Here is a 15,949-nt window from a genome sequence, read left to right as displayed (position 1 = left end):
GAATTTCTGCATAAAAACTGAGAATTACTCCACTGCAGAAATCTATTCAAAAAAAAAAAAAAAGTAATGCATGTTCACGATTGAAAGTTGAGAGTACTTCTGCAAGTTCGATTCCAATTTCCAAGGAACTCAACACATTTTAGAGATGGGTGGTTAACCACTTAGTCTATTGAAGAAAAGAGAGGGAGGGTGGTCAACCGGGGAGTTGCAAGTGAAAATTACAGGGAGGGTGGCCCATGGTGCAATCACTTTAAGTGTGTGTGTGTGTAACTGTGTGTGGTTTTTTTTTTTTAAAAAAAAAAAATGGGTGAGATTGGAAAGGAAGGAGCTACAATGATGGATCTTTTTCCACCATGAAGCCACAAATCAAGAGAGGAAAAGAGAAAGTTGGTCAATTTGGCAAATAAGTGGGCGCAGATGCATGCGTTGCGATGGACCTCTGCGGTGGATCAGCTGGAGTTGGTAGAGATTAGCCGAAGAACATTCGAGACTATTGGGGAGATGCGCCAATCAGTTGTGAGGGTGCCATTTTGGATCGCTAGAATGAGAAGTCCCTACAAAGAGCAGCAGCCATAGAGAAGTTTTCTCTAACCACCATGTTAAAATTTAGCTTTACAAACTCGATCAGCTGGAGGGGGGTAGTCAGGACCATCTTTGTGCCTTTAAATGCTCCAAGCTAGTTTGCTCCAAGCTAGTTTGTTTAAGTTGGCGGGACACCCGGAGGGCATTCAGGGAGAACCCTTCATGGACAAATTTATTCTTGATGAACCAAAGGAAATCGAAGGTGTTAGTTGAAAAAAATTGAGAGAAGTGAGCACCCTTAGTTTCAATGCCCAGAAGGTTCAAGGGCTGAAGGATAACACCGCTACGCATTCCACAATTAGAAGATAATAAAATTTGGAGATGTTGATTGGCCAGAAACCTTCTCTCCAAATGACTCTAGAGAAGTGGCACACAGTGAAGAGAACGTTGAGTAGCTTCCTTCGAATGGAGGCGAAGAGGCAAAAGCTTGAGGCGCTCATGAAGATTGAGCTTCCAAAGAATTTTCCAATCTGATTGGGAAAGAAAAAGAGTCATGACTCATGAGAAGGACCCGAGCTAAATAAAAAAAAACTTAATTAAATTTCATGAGAACTACACTTATTCCACCTCAAACTACCACCTAATTTGCAATATTCTCAAACTTTAAAAGCTGCAATGTTCTATACTATTCTACCGGCCTCTTTTAGTTACCCTCCTAAAAGTTTTCGTTAACTTAGGTAGCTAATGCATCACATGATGTCAAATATCTGTTATACCCCCATAAAATTTATGCAAATACAACTTTATCCTTGCATTACAATTTTTATTTTAAAAAAAAAAATAGAAATAGAAAACCTTTGCTGCTTTTTTGGTTTTTTCTATTTTTTTTTATTTTTTATTTTTATTTTTTATGAACGGGTATTTTGTCATTTTTGCTTCTCATGTTAAGATTGAATAAAAAATCATAACAGGGGGAAACGGATTGGTAAAATAGCTCTCCACATTGTAACTTCTTTGTAATTTGGGGAACATTCTAATTAGGATAGTAGGGAGTAAGTAGAGTTTTCCCAAAAAGTCTCCAGAGGACTCGTCAAGTTCATCTTTGCCTGGGTGGGGAATATTCAAAATCAATTCAGCAATAGTGGAATAAAAAGTTCCAGACCTAATGTGGTGGGTTATTAATGATTAAATCAGCAACTTTCATATCTGAACGATTTGAGGGGCCTTGAGGGTTTGGAGAAGGAATGTGATCTGGAGAGCCTACAACCCAATGATCGTTCCAATGACTGTGCACGGCTGTCTGTTCTTTCCAAGCCGCTTCAAGATGAAAGCGGCTATTTGTGAGCTTATTTTGGGAAGGTCAGGGTCCATTGAAATTGAATCCATGAGAGAGGGGGAGGACACCGCTCCAAAAACAAAGACAAAACGTGCACGAAAAATCCTGTTAACCAAGTGTTCTGCATTTTCCAAGGCTGTAAAACAAGCACATGGTCGTTGTTATAAATAAAGAGCTACCATTGAGTAAAATTCTGTAGCAATGGGACATGATTACATACACCAGAAAAAAGCTGCTGTAATTATGTGGCAACAGATTCTCGTCCAGAGACCAGAGTAATAGTTGCCATTAAAGCAATTATTACCATCACCGTTGCCCATATATGATATGATGATATACAGTAAGAACATTGTAGCCATCAAATATATTCACAGGGTTATGTTCAGGCTCCATATTTTACCCACGATGAGAAAGAATTATCTGCTCGTGCAATTATCAGTAGAGTAGAGCCCTATCTCGGCCTACTTTCAGTTTTTAGAAAGCGTACGTATTCCTGCTGTAACATCTCCCCTCCTTGCACTGGATCGAAGCTGCATCTGTAGAAACTGCGGAAAAAGGGTGAGAGACAAATAGTCCAAGCTAAGCATATTAAAATACAGCTGTTAATGATTTTTTGTTGATATTGCTATATGATACATTTTATTAGCCTTTACGTAGGATGTATCTACCAGGCATAAATTTTCATTGGCATGTAGGTAGGTCACTCGGAGTTGAAGAAACCAGGCTCCAGAGAGTAACGTTGAGAGATTTGCATGACCTTGCACATGATAACTCAAATGCATTCGAGGCATTTGCTTCATCATGTCTTCTTACTTGACAATAACCGGCTTACTTCATGAGGATGTGCAATAGGTTCCACACCAAAAATCAGTCAAGTCTACACAGGCACCTAATCACTACATAAAAGGTCACTGCCAAAGCTGCAGTCAGTCTCCAACTTGAGAGATGAGCTGAAACCAAATCCACTCCACAAGTTGCTGGATGTTATCATCTCAATTTCGTCAACTATTCTAGGTCAACCCAAATTTTCAGCTATATAGGAAACTAGAGATTCCCATTTCCAATTTCCAAGCGACTGGACATACTGTCCACAATAACCACTTACCCAAAATGGCTTGGTTAAGCTGAATAAAATTTTTCACCCCCAAACCCTCTTGAAATTATCGGAGTACATATTTTCAACCACTTCAATCAATGAAACTGAAACTCATCACCAATTCCCCCTAAAAGAAAGTCTCTCTGAAGTTTAACCAGTCTATTAACCACTCCTACCAGAATAGGAAAAAGAGACAAATAATACGTTGGTATACTACAAATGAGTGCTTTTTATCAAAGTCCTACCTCCCTTTGATAGATAAAGCCTCTTCTAACCCGCCAACCGATGTTCCATCTTCTAAATAATGTCATTCTAAACGGTAGAAGCCTTGTAAGGAGCTCCGAAAGAAAGACCCAAATACTTCATTGGCAACGAAGCCACTCTACACCCAAGAATACTAGCCAAACCTTCTACATCACCCCATTGCCTACGAGAACAACCTCTGACTTGGCAAGTTTCTCTTCAACCCCAACACCACTTCAAAACATAAGAATAGACACTGCAGATTAGAAGTTGTTAACAATTAGACTCACAAAATATCAAAGTAGCATCTGCAAACAACAAATGCGACACTATCATGTCTTCATGATTCATCGCTCCCATAAAAAATCCAGATAAGAGCCCATTGTCTATGGTAGCAGACATCATCCTACTTAATGCCTTCATAACAACTACAAACAATAAAAGGAGACAATGGGCACTACAAAAAACTTGGTGTAAAAACTTACGTGGCTATAGTAACCGGTATTGTAGCCACATAGCGATTTCGCTACGTGGTATATTACCCACATCGCGATTTCACCACGTGGTATATTACCCACATCGTGATTTCGCCACGTGGATAATCCACCACGTAGCAAAATGTTTTGCGTGGGTAATTTGCCACGTGAATTATTTCCACGTCACCAATTAGCCACGTGGCAATTAAACCACGTGGCTAATTTATTAATATTTTCCAAATTTTATAAGGATTTGAAAATTTAGCCATATGCTTTATTTGCCACGTTGCCACTTAATGACGTGGCAAATAAACCACGTGACTAATTTTTTTTTTAAAAAAAAAAAAATCCAATTTCGTTTAGAATTTAGAATTTTAGCCACTAGTTTTATTTTCCACGTCGCCAATTAGCCACGTGGTTAATTTATTAAAAAATTCTCAATTTTTTTTTTTAAGGATTTGAAATTTTAGCCATGTGCTTTAATTGTCACGTAGCCAATTAACCACGTGGCAAATAACCCACGTCGCCATTTGCCTATATATATATATATATAAATTAATTAAAGAACCAAAAAGGCTGGCTTGCATGTTTTGGGGGGAAGGGGGGTCCCGCACGCGCCTCTCCACTTTGTTTTAAATTTTTTCAATTTTTTTTTCCTTTCTAATTAATGCATGTGACAGGCGACTTTTTTTCCTTTCTAGAACATCTCTCTCTTAACTCTCTCGTCTCTCCCCATTTTTCATCAAAAAAAAAAAATTCTTAAAAACTCTCATCTCTCTCAGATCTCTCTCTCACTTTCTTTGTATTTTATTTTTTTAGCAGACGACGACTCACCCCCTCCCGGCCTCACGACTCGATCGCCACTAATCGGAGAAGCTCGTTTTCGTCGTCGTTGACGGAGAAGAGGTTGGTGGTTTTTGGGTCCTTTTTATGGTGATTTTTGGTCTTTTTGTTACTTTTTTTTTTGTCCTTTTTATTAGTCGCCGGAGTAGTTGGTATCTTTTGGTGTTTTTTGCTCCTTTTTGTTGGTCGATGGAGTAGTTGGAGTCTTTTGAGAAATTCCGTTGCCGGGGAAGGAAACCCAGGCCTTGAGCTCGCCGGCCCTTGCCGGTTCTCGACAACGAGGTGGACGAAGATCCGGCGCCTCGTCGTCGAGAACCGGCGCTTTTCATCTCCGGATACCGGGACACCAGAAATATTGTATATACGATAATGGGAGGGAAAAAAAAAAAAAAAAAAAAAAAGGATTTTAGCGGCGTGGGTTAGGGGTACATGGCTAAAAGTGCCGCTTTCCCCCCCTTTTTTTAACCAAAAAAAAAAAATTAAATTGCATTTAGCCACATGTAAGTGGCACGTGGCAAAATTGCATTTTGCGACACCCCTAATTCGCTACGCGCGCCCCACGTCGCTAATGGGACGTGGTGAACCGTTAGCGACTTGGATGACACTCATCCACATGGCTAACGGTAGGTGGCTAAATGCCATTTATTTTGTAGTGGGGTCCCCTTGTCTTAATCTATGTAAACTACTAAAGAAACAAGATGGAAACCCATTAATGAGAATAGAAAACCGCACATCAATAGATATACAATGTTCAATCCAAACTCACCATCTCTCTCCCAAAGCCACATCTCTTCAACAAGTATAACAAAAACTCACAATTTACATGATCATAGGCCTTCACCAAATTCAATTTAGAGCACTAGTAACAGCTTCCCTTCAACTTTTCTTTAATTTAGGAAATTAAACCATTTTTTACTTTCCTATTTAAATACACTCCACAATAGCTTCCCTTCTCATTTTCCTATACCATTTAAATATTCTTTAAATTAAATGCTAAGAGAAAAAGAGAAAAATCATATAAATATTATTTTAAATAAATGCTAGAGGAATGAGAGAGGAAAGAGAAATTTTTTTATATTAAAATAATGCTAAGGGAATCACTTTTGCTTCCCTAGATGTAGAGTACAACTTTTGATTCCCTTAGTTTAGGGAACAACAAGGGAATCTGATTCAAGGGGTTTTTTAAGAGTTTTCCCTACATATAGGGAAGGGAATAAGATTTAAGGAAACTGTTGCTATTACTCTTACACAATATTCCATGTTCCTCGGATTGAATTTGACTATCCAAACATTCATTCACCACCAAGACGGAATCGAAAATTTGTCTACCTTTGATAAACACATTATGAGAATTTGAGAAAATCAATGATGGAGACCATGAACTACTAAAGATAAAGGAGATAATGGGTCCCCTGACTTAATCCACGTGAACTACTAAAGAAACAAGATGGGGACACATTAATTCGAATAGAAAACTGCATCGTAAATATACAGTGTTCTATCCAAACTCACCATCTCTCCCCAAAGCCACATCTCCTTAACAAGTATAACAGAAACTTACATTTTACATGATCATAGGCCTTCTCCAAATCCAATTTACACAACACTCTTGGTTCCTCAGATTGAATCTGACAACCCAAACATTCATTCGCCATCAAGACGGAATCCAAATTTGCTTACCTCTGATAAACGCATTCTGAGAACTTTAGACAATTTTTTCCAATACCGATTTCAACCTATTCGCCAGGACCTTAGAAAGAATTTTGTACACACTACCCACTAAGCTAATGGGACGAAAATCCTAGATTTCCATCGCCCCAGCTTTTGTTGGAATAAGAGACACAAAAGTAACATTGAAGCTCTTCTCAAACTTCCCTCGACTATGAAACTCCTTGAAAACTGCGAACTATTCTCTTTTAATACATTCTAGCACTTCTGGAAAAAAAGGCATAGAAAACCCATCAAGTCCTAGAGCCTTATCTCCTCTGAAATTTCTCACCATCTCGAACACTACACTCTCCTTATTCTCTTTCCATCCAATTTCTTTCTTCCACATCAATTGAAGGAATGAAAGGTCGTCCAACTTTAGTCTCTACATATATTCTTTGAACAATTGTTTTTAAAAGTTCACAATATGTTCCTTTATTTCTATGGAAGCAGAGTCATATTCCCATTAATAACTAAGGACTCCACGAGTTATTTCTTCCATGCAAATTTTCCAAACGAAGGAAAATTTTACTATTATTATCTCCCTCTTTCAACCAAATGGCCCTTGACTTCTGTCTCCAACTCACTTCTTTAAGAATAATACTCCTTTCCAACTCTCTAGAGATGGTTTCTTTCTTCACCTTTCATCTTTAGTTAATGATCTTTCCTCAGCAATCATATCCAAGTCATTGTGGGTTTGTTTGGGTTTTTTTTGTGGGCTGGTTTGATTGTTCCTGTGTATACTCCACTCCATGTGTACTTAGGGGCGCCTTACGCTTTTTTAATAAAACATTTCTTACTTATAAAAAAAAAAAAAAAATCATATCGAGCTCGCAAAGACCCTCCACCATCTCCTTCATCTGCTTCCCTACATTACCAAAGGCCTCCTGATTCCGTTTCTTCAAATCCGATTTCAATGCTTTTAATTTATGTGCTAACACATAACTAGGAAAACCTTGAAAATTATAGGACCCCCACCAAGTTTTTACCTGCTCCACAAAACCCTTTGATTGCAGCCACATCCTCAAACTTAAAATAAATACTTCCCCTACTCCCCACACTACAATCCAACATCAATGGAAAGTGATCTAACATGATTCTAAACATCCGAAAAATATTCTTCTCACTCTGGAGATAGTAGGAATCTATAAATTCTAGTACTATGCCTGAGAATCTCGATTATTTGACCAAGTAAAATTCCCCCTACCAACGGAATATCCATGAGGCCTTGAACAAAAATGAATTCTGAAAATTCCAACATCAATTGTGACTGTCTTGAATCGCCTGATCTTTCACGAGGATACCGAACCACATCAAAATCCCCCCAATATACCACGGCATCTCCCATCAATTCATCATTCCAACCAACTCATCCCAAAGACATTCTTTCTACATCATCATTTGGACCATATAGACCCACAAATGCCCATTCAAAATTCTCAGTACACATCTAAAAGAACATGCTACCATAAACTTACTAACACACTCCTCAATCTTCTCCACCACCGGCCTATCCCACATTACTAAAAATACATTTGACGCCCCTCTCGACCCCAAATACGACCAATCCACATGATTACAACCCCATAAACTACTAACCACCTCCCTAGTAATAACCTCCATTTTTGTCTCTTGCAAACAAACAATATTTGCTTTCCACTCCCTTAGAAGCCCTATAATCCCCATCATTTTCTCCTTATCATTCAGGCCCTCACATTCCATGATATAATCTTAAGTTTCATTATGAACATTTACCACCCCTCCCTTTCCCTGTCACTCTATAAGACTAACCGCGCTTGACATCATAATTCATTGAACACAACAATTGCTTTAATTCGTGTTTTCCTCTATTATTTGATTTTCCACTCAAATCTAAAACACTACCCACACCACTTTGATGTCGACTAGCTTCAATCGTAGTCAACAAAGCCATAAGTTGGTCCTCAAAACCTTCGCATGGCAATCCAACTACATGACAAAAAAAAGTATACTCTCTCAACCACCCAATCTAAAGACATTGAATAAGACCCTCCTTGTTCCCCAATTGTAACAAGTAGGTGAATCTCCAGTATCTCACTTAACCTACTTTCCTCATTTGTACAGTTCACCATGGCCAAAGAAGGATCAAACACCTCCCCACAATAGAATTATATTTATTACCCTCGACGTCCACTCCCCCCACCCCATTCTCCACAAGTTCTAGGGAGTTCCCAGTACCTAAGTTCAAGATGGCTCATGTACTCTGTTTTCCACCTACCACTTGATACAAATTTTGATTACCCAAAAGTCCAAAACAGATTCAACCCTCTGCTCTAAGACACTGTCCAGGAACATCCTCACTTCCAGCGGCCTATTCACCCCCAATCCATTCCTTTCACTGATATGTCCTAGACTCCCACCCGAGCTACTTCCCTGTATCATCAAATCACCCTCCTGCTATTGAACTCCTTCCTCACCCACTTCAAACAAAATTTTGTTCCTGTCTGTGCAACACCCAAACATAGAAACTGTTTCTTTCAACATCTTAACAATTTCCAAGCTTGCTAGAATTACATTATAAATTCCTTCATGTCCGATACTAACTAGCTCATCGGTCTTATCTGTGCAAGACCCACTTGCTCCGGCAACTATTTTTGTTGCCTTGGGCGTTGTTGCCGATCCCCAATAACCCCTTCCTTTGCTACTTCACCACTCACATCTACTTTTCTGGAAGCTACCGGAGCACTTTCTTTTGTACTAGTCTTGCTCAACCCCTCCCGTGCTATAATACTCTCAACTCCACTTATTGTATGCCTTTCGGCATGTTATCTGACGAAGACCCATGGGTTCCTTCATGCCTTTCAGTCAGCGGAGAAACTCTCGATTCCTTTCCGTCAGCATGACAACCTAAACGTTGTCACAGATACAATCTTTGACGTTGCCTTCTCCATAGTCCGGCATGTTCCCGCCATGGAACCAAGCAATCCTGTCTTCACTCTCCATTGGACTGTCTATTTAGGAAGTGTTTGACGACTATACACATCTAAGTTACTTGAAACAGGCTCAAAGACTTTCACTTTGGGTGACTGGGCTTTGAAAGGCTTCACCTTTCTGCTCAAGGTGCTTCACCAACTGCCTCATCTAAGAGAAGCAATTGCCCCATCCACTTCCGTCTTGGCCCTTCAGAACTATGATAAAACTATGCCGCCCCCCACCACCATATTTCGAAAGCTCCATAAACCTTCCGTGATTGTTCTCTCGTCGCTGCATAACGTACCCTAAACAAAAGTCTGAACTCACCCTCACGCGCCAACACCACTCATCAGGACTCTTCCAATGAGAAACTCTTTTTACACCTTTACAGACAATCATATTATTCAAACTAAGATGTATCCAGCATAAATAGTAGGAAGAAAATTTATTATGTACAATGAGAAGAGAGCCATCGCATTATTGAATATCTTTTCTCATCTTTGAAGTCTATAATATCTAATTAGTCCCAAACAACTCCAGAAATTAAGAGCAAATAGGAATCAGCTTTAAGGATTTTTTTTTCTTCATCAATTTCATTCACAAATCCGAATAAGACAGCAACAGAAAACTACTTAGATGTGAGCAAAACTAAAATTATGTTCAATCGAGCTATTCAGAAACATATTCAAAAACTCAATATAAAAAACAATAAATAAGCAAACAAATCATCAGTTCATACCTTCCATCCATGCCAACTATAATGATGGTGTTCTGAGATCCAAACGCTGCAATGAATTGTGTGTCTTCCGGCAAGTGGAATTGAGCAAATGACCATTCTGAGCTGAAATATTTTGGTAAAACCCCTTGGGAAGTATCAGAAAAGAAAAGAAAAAAAAAAAAAAACGTTAGATGTAAAGGAAAAAAAAAATACAAAAAGACCATGCCCTAACCAAAATGCTATGGAAAACTGCCCAAGCAAAGTTTAGAAACATGAGTTCTAATGAGTAAAATGTTTAACACAGAATTGAGCTGTTACATCCCAGATGGCCCAAAGGGCAGCCATGGGCCAGGCAGCCAAGGGAGCCAGTCAAATGCAGGCCAAAAATATTAGTGCTTTAGATTTTCTTAGGCTGATCAAGTTTGGGCCAGGCATGGATATGATGAACTTTGGCTCGGACCAGCCCAGCACAGACTGAGACTTTATAGTGTTAAATATTTCTTCATTATATCCCTAAACAACTTTTACAATTTTTATTTTGGAGATGACCCCAAGGGGTAGCTCAATCAGCTGTGCCCACGCCCTATGAAGCGGAGGTCACCGGCTCGAATCTCTCCTTCCCCTTGGTGTCCAAAAAAAAAAACCTTTTAGTTCAGTATTTGAAGAATTAACTATTTCAGCTAATCATTTTACTGTTGAAATTAAAAATAACAATTCCATGCAAAGTAACCATTTAAAAAGCTTGGTGAAACCGTGCTCAGGCCTAAGAACTCTATCCTAGGGCACAGCTGGGCCTGCCCCAGCACTGAGTGTAATTATAGTCTTGGCCCGCCCCATGGATGCCCTTAGAAAGCCTAGATAATTGACTCAATGCATGTAAAGTATCTCTATCAAGTGTGAGAATTAAAAATTTTGATATTCATGTTTCAATATTTTAAAATTTCAGAGCAAATATAGTCAAGTTTTCTCACAATAATATAAAAATTCGCATTAATCCTTAGCACAAGAGGTTGCAAATTATCAAGGCAGATTAAGTGTAGTCATTCCAAGACTAATGGATTATTTATTGACAAACTTCCTTTACCTCTCATGAAAGATAATGATGAACCAGGGTTGGCACCAGTACTTGAAGAAATAAGGGCATCTAGGGAAGTCGAAGAATTCTGCTGAAACAGTGCCAACCCTTGAGCAGCATTTGACTGAGTTGATGAGTCCTCCCCAACCACTCTAACTCTGAGGCTGAATATATGAACGGTGCCTTTGTCACTTGATACTGCCAACCACTGGACATTTGGAGAGAGAGCAATACTATATATTTCTGCTCTGTTCCCTCCTCTACGTACCTACATGCAAGCAGTAAATGAAAATAAGCAAGCGCTGGCTATACGAAAGACCATCAAAATCAAACACTGAATCTTGCATGCATATCAAAATCTATGCAGATTAAAAAGATGCTGGTGAAGACCTATAAATCCTGTAACCAATGCAAAAACTGTCTATATAATAGACTAGATATGATGAGTTTCAGAAGTTATATCTCTTTTCTGAGACATGCTCAAAAGCGACTACACCTTTCTAGTATCTTGACCATGACTATGTTGACGCCATGAGTAATACTGAAACACATCCTTGCCCAATCCCAACTATGTTAACGCCAAAGGTGGCACACAACCATGACTATGCTAACGTCATGGATGACACATGAGCCTGACTATGCTGACGCCAGTGGTAACACCATCCATGACTATGCTGACGTTATTGGTGGTGCACCCAAGGATGGAACCCCTCTTTTTTCTAGCTACTTGGTTTCTAACTTGCTACTAGACTTTCATGCTACTAACTCGTCCTGATAAAACTCTTTCAAAAGCTTTTCATAAAATCTTTACTTGGTTAACTAAACTAATCTAGGGAGAAACTTCCTTGCCCAAACCTTGACTATGTCGACGTCACAGGTGGCATACAACCACGACTATGTTGACATCATAGGTGGCACACGAGACTAACCATGCCGACGTCAGTGGTGACACTAACCATGACTATGCTAACGCTATTACAGCACACCCAAAGAAGGATATCCTATTTTGTCTAGTCTCTTTCTTAATATCTTTTATAAATACTGATTTTTCCTTAAAAACATAACTGAAACCAAACACATTTTTCTCTATCTCTTTTATATTGCTAAACTCTTCTTTAAAAAACTTATCTTAAAAACTTGTTCTTAAACCCAACTTTTTTGGCCTATCATAAAACTGAACAGATATTTCAAGATATGCATCAACTATAAAAACATGGGCTCATATCACAATGAAATATTATTTCATTCTTTTTCTACTGTATAATTACTAAAACATAATTTCATGAAAAATAACGTTATTGCTTTGAAGGGAGTTTACTTGCACAAAATCATGCAAATAACTTTTATCTACTTGTGAGATAAGTTTACTTACCCATTTTGCTTAACTTCGTATCACGACATGTGGCAGTCTATGGTGACACTAACCATGACATGTGGCAGTTTGATGCGGTAAATCTGACATGTGGCAATCTGATGCTGTAAATCTGACATGTGGCAAGCTTGGTCAACCAAGAATCTTATTGTTTTAGTTTTTCCACTTTTTAAATTTAAAAAAATTATTTATTAATCTTTTTTTTTTCTTGATTTTTCACTTATTCCATTTTACTTGTCTTATATTTCTAATTTCTCTATCTTCTATTTATCCTGGGTATTACAACAGGGTGTGGCGGCGTGGCCACCCCCTCCACAACAAGCATCCACAACAAGGGGGTGAGTGTCCACCCCTTGCACAACAGGGCCGTGGCCGATCAGCCACCCCCTCCACAAGCATCCACAACAAGGGGGGTGGCCACGCAGCCACCCCCTACCCACCACCAGTGATCCCCTCCACCTAAGCCGGTGGCAGCGAATCACCTTCCACCAATCTCTTTGTCTGTATCCCCTTCCCATCATGAAGGAGAGGAAAATGATAGAGAAGAGAGAACTGTTCGATTAAATCCCATATTTTTTAGTTTTTTTTTTTTTAAGTAACTATATATGGTGCGTTTCAACTCAACTAGGGTAAATTTGTCATCAAAAAATGCTTCAATGTCACGTGATAGGAACATGGGGTGGATTCCATCGATTCTAACACCCATATTTGGCTCGGAGATCTACTCGTAACAAACTGGTAGTTTGGAGGAGCGAGTAGCAATGAGTCGTAGTTTACTAGGGGAGCATTCTGAAACTCTCGTCCTAGTTAGACATCAAGAACACTTTCTTTCACCAAAGATCTAAAAGAAGAGGTCGAGGCCAACCTTGCGGTTATGAAGACTCTATTCATCCAAATTATTTGTGTAAGCTTTCAAAGGCTCTCTATGGACTCAACTCTAATAGGCCTTATGAGCCTTCTCCTAGAATGTTTTTTTAGATTTCGAAAATTTGGAAATCACTCAGCTAAAAGCATGACAGCTTCCCAACCCACGACAGCATGAAAAATAACCATTATTTTCCTTCAAATATTAAGCATTTAATACTATGTTTAACTTAAAATAAGTATGAAGAATGCATCTCAAAACCGTGTGGCATAAACTTGAGAGAATAATCACAAAATAATACTAAAATCCATAGGCGAGTAGGCTACCTCTTGTAAGCGAGTCCCATCCATTGTGTTGAATATTCTTACTAAAGTGCCCTTTGTACTAGCAGTTGCAAGAAGCAGCCCATCCATAGTTAAGGTGAAGCATGCAATATTAGAATCATGAGCGTGAATCAATTTTGTCATATTCAGCCCAAAGTGTTCAATTCGAACTTGTCCTCGTTGAAGACCTTGGCAAGCCAACACAAATGTGTTTGAATGGTGTGAAAGGCAGCACAAACCCCTAGGATTTGCCAGAGTCTCAATCTGATGAAGAAGCTTCAGATCCATAAAGTTGTAAACATATATCTTGTGCTCAAGAACAACAACAATCCGATCCCGTCTTAATTTCACTGCACGAACCTCAGACCTAAATGCAAATTCACCAATGCACCGGCTCTGATGATCATCCCAAATCATAACTTTATTCGGTGGGTACTGGGAATTAGCCCCACTACCAACAAGTGCAAGAATGTTGCACCGGAAGAGCATCTCAACAATTTTAAAACCCCCGCTTTTCAAATCACGTCTAAAAGTTTCCTTGAATGGGTCACAGTTATAAATACGAAAACCCTGACTTGTGCCAGCAGCAAAGCAACCATAGTCCTGGTTCCAAGATACAGAAAGTAACTCATTATCATCACTGTCATTGAACTCTGGTTCAGGTTGGCTAAAAGAACCAGAGGCCCCAGTATTTGGGGTATCACAGGTGCCAAGCTTTGCTGGAGGAACTATTCCTCGAGATGTTGAAACGGTTGAACTCATGTGTGACGAAGTGACTGTCATCAGATTGGTTGCTGCAATAAATAACCAAGGGAGAGCATGAGTTATCAAAGCCTCAAAGGAAGCTAAAATAGGAAGAGGAAACCCTAAGCAATCAGAGTGATTACGGAAAAGTAGTTGAATAGAAGCTAACTTTGCACAATGCCATCTCTATCATCAGAACATAGGAATTACTGAGAGTACATCTAACATGGAAAAGAAGTAAAGTGGACACAAGCAGGAAATCTCGAGCAATCCACCAATGAGCGCCAGCTCTCACCGGATTACAACCAGCAACAAGTGAACCAATAACTTTTCCTACTCATCCCTTCTTAGGTCTAATTTGCTTGCTGATATCAGCTACAGTGAGCTTCAGACCCTTATCAATCCGGCTGGTGGGCATACCTAGTCTAATACACATTGTTATCAATCCCTCCACTAGTTTTATGCACCTCAGCTCCCTCTTGTTATTATTGTACTACCCTGTATCAGTTTTACAGTCCTCCTGCTCTCTTGCTTCGTTGCCAATACCATTAGATGCTAAAGCCACAATAAATTTACATAAATGAGTTGAACCCTCTTCTGGCCTCCTCTCTTCTCTAGCATGGGTCTAGGGTAACCACAGAATTACTTGCCCACACTTGAAAGTTACGTCATATTAAACCAAAAAAAAAAACCAAAACAAAACAGATTTTAAATCACATCATAAGCCAAATGCAGTCCACGTGTGGAGTGGGTTTGACGGAGCATATGCGCTTTTCCATAAAAGGGGAAAAAAAAAAAAGAAAAAAATTGCCCAATAATAAAATGTAAACCAACGAAAATTAAGGGAAATACAAACAAGCGAATCACACATTCCTGATCATTTAAGAAAGATCCTACTCAAATCGAACCATGCCCCCTGCAAGTTGATAATATTACAGGAAGGATCATAAATCTAAAAATAGCCAACATGATCAGGAATATGTGAGATTCAGATGTTGTAATCGAAGACAAAAAAAAATGGAGCGGATACGAGATAGTGTTTCAGATGTATGTATGTATGCATGTCGGAATTGGGGAATAAGAATAGGCGTTAGGATTGTGGAAGCACCTCTTCCTTTCTTTCTTTCCGATCCCCCGATTCAAGAGGCGACGACCCGCAGACCACAAAGTTTTTGCTTGTTTATTATGTCAATATAAACGGTACAGAAGACGCTCCTCTCCTCTCCTCTTCTCTTTCCCCCAGATTAATATCTCCATCAGAGACGCTGTTCTTACTTCCTACCCAAGCCAATCTGCCTGTATATGCCGCTCCCCTTTTTCTTTTTTCCTCTCCCATTTCCTATTGTATCCGTATTTCCTGATTTGGGTAAATTTTGATTGCTGGACTCTTACCTTCGGCCCTTTGGCCCTTAGGCCTTAGCCAACTCTCCCTCTTGTCCAAGGCACGGTTGCTGAACTCTTTTTGATAGTCCTACTAGGAATCTTGGAGTAAGTTTGGGACTACGATTTTTTTCTTTTTTAAGTTATATTTTATTATATTTAAAATTATGAATATCGAAAAAATTTATTTTTTGAAATTATATTTTAATGATTTGAAACAAAATTGAAGAAAGTTTGATAAAACTTAAGTAGAATTCAAATTTAACAAAACAATCCAAACATGTATTTCGAAAATAA

The 15,949-nt window shown here is 39.0% G+C and overlaps 1 protein-coding gene across 2 annotated transcripts; it reads right to left on the bottom strand.

The window, feature by feature from the left end:
* Window positions 1-2,016: 2,016 nt before the first annotated feature.
* LOC133862892 (autophagy-related protein 18c) lies at window positions 2,017-15,682 on the bottom strand. 2 transcript variants are annotated; one of them, XM_062298804.1, is made up of 5 exons: window positions 15,381-15,682; window positions 13,532-14,322; window positions 10,978-11,236; window positions 9,915-10,038; window positions 2,017-2,394 (listed from the first exon to the last, which is right to left on the bottom strand). In XM_062298804.1, exons 2-5 carry the CDS (start codon window positions 14,309-14,311, stop codon window positions 2,310-2,312), a joined length of 1,248 nt encoding a protein of 415 aa, XP_062154788.1. In that variant the 5' UTR covers window positions 14,312-14,322; window positions 15,381-15,682; the 3' UTR covers window positions 2,017-2,309. The 2 variants fall into 2 exon arrangements, with proteins under 2 accessions (XP_062154788.1, XP_062154787.1); XM_062298803.1 differs by having other exon boundaries at window positions 2,017-2,403; window positions 15,381-15,677.
* Between the last annotated feature and the right edge of the window lie 267 nt (window positions 15,683-15,949).

Source organism: Alnus glutinosa, chromosome 3 (assembly GCF_958979055.1).
Source record: "Alnus glutinosa chromosome 3, dhAlnGlut1.1, whole genome shotgun sequence".
Lineage (NCBI taxonomy): Eukaryota > Viridiplantae > Streptophyta > Magnoliopsida > Fagales > Betulaceae > Alnus > Alnus glutinosa.
Note: the sequence above shows the minus strand (reverse complement) of the source record. Positions and strands in the feature narration are given on the sequence as shown.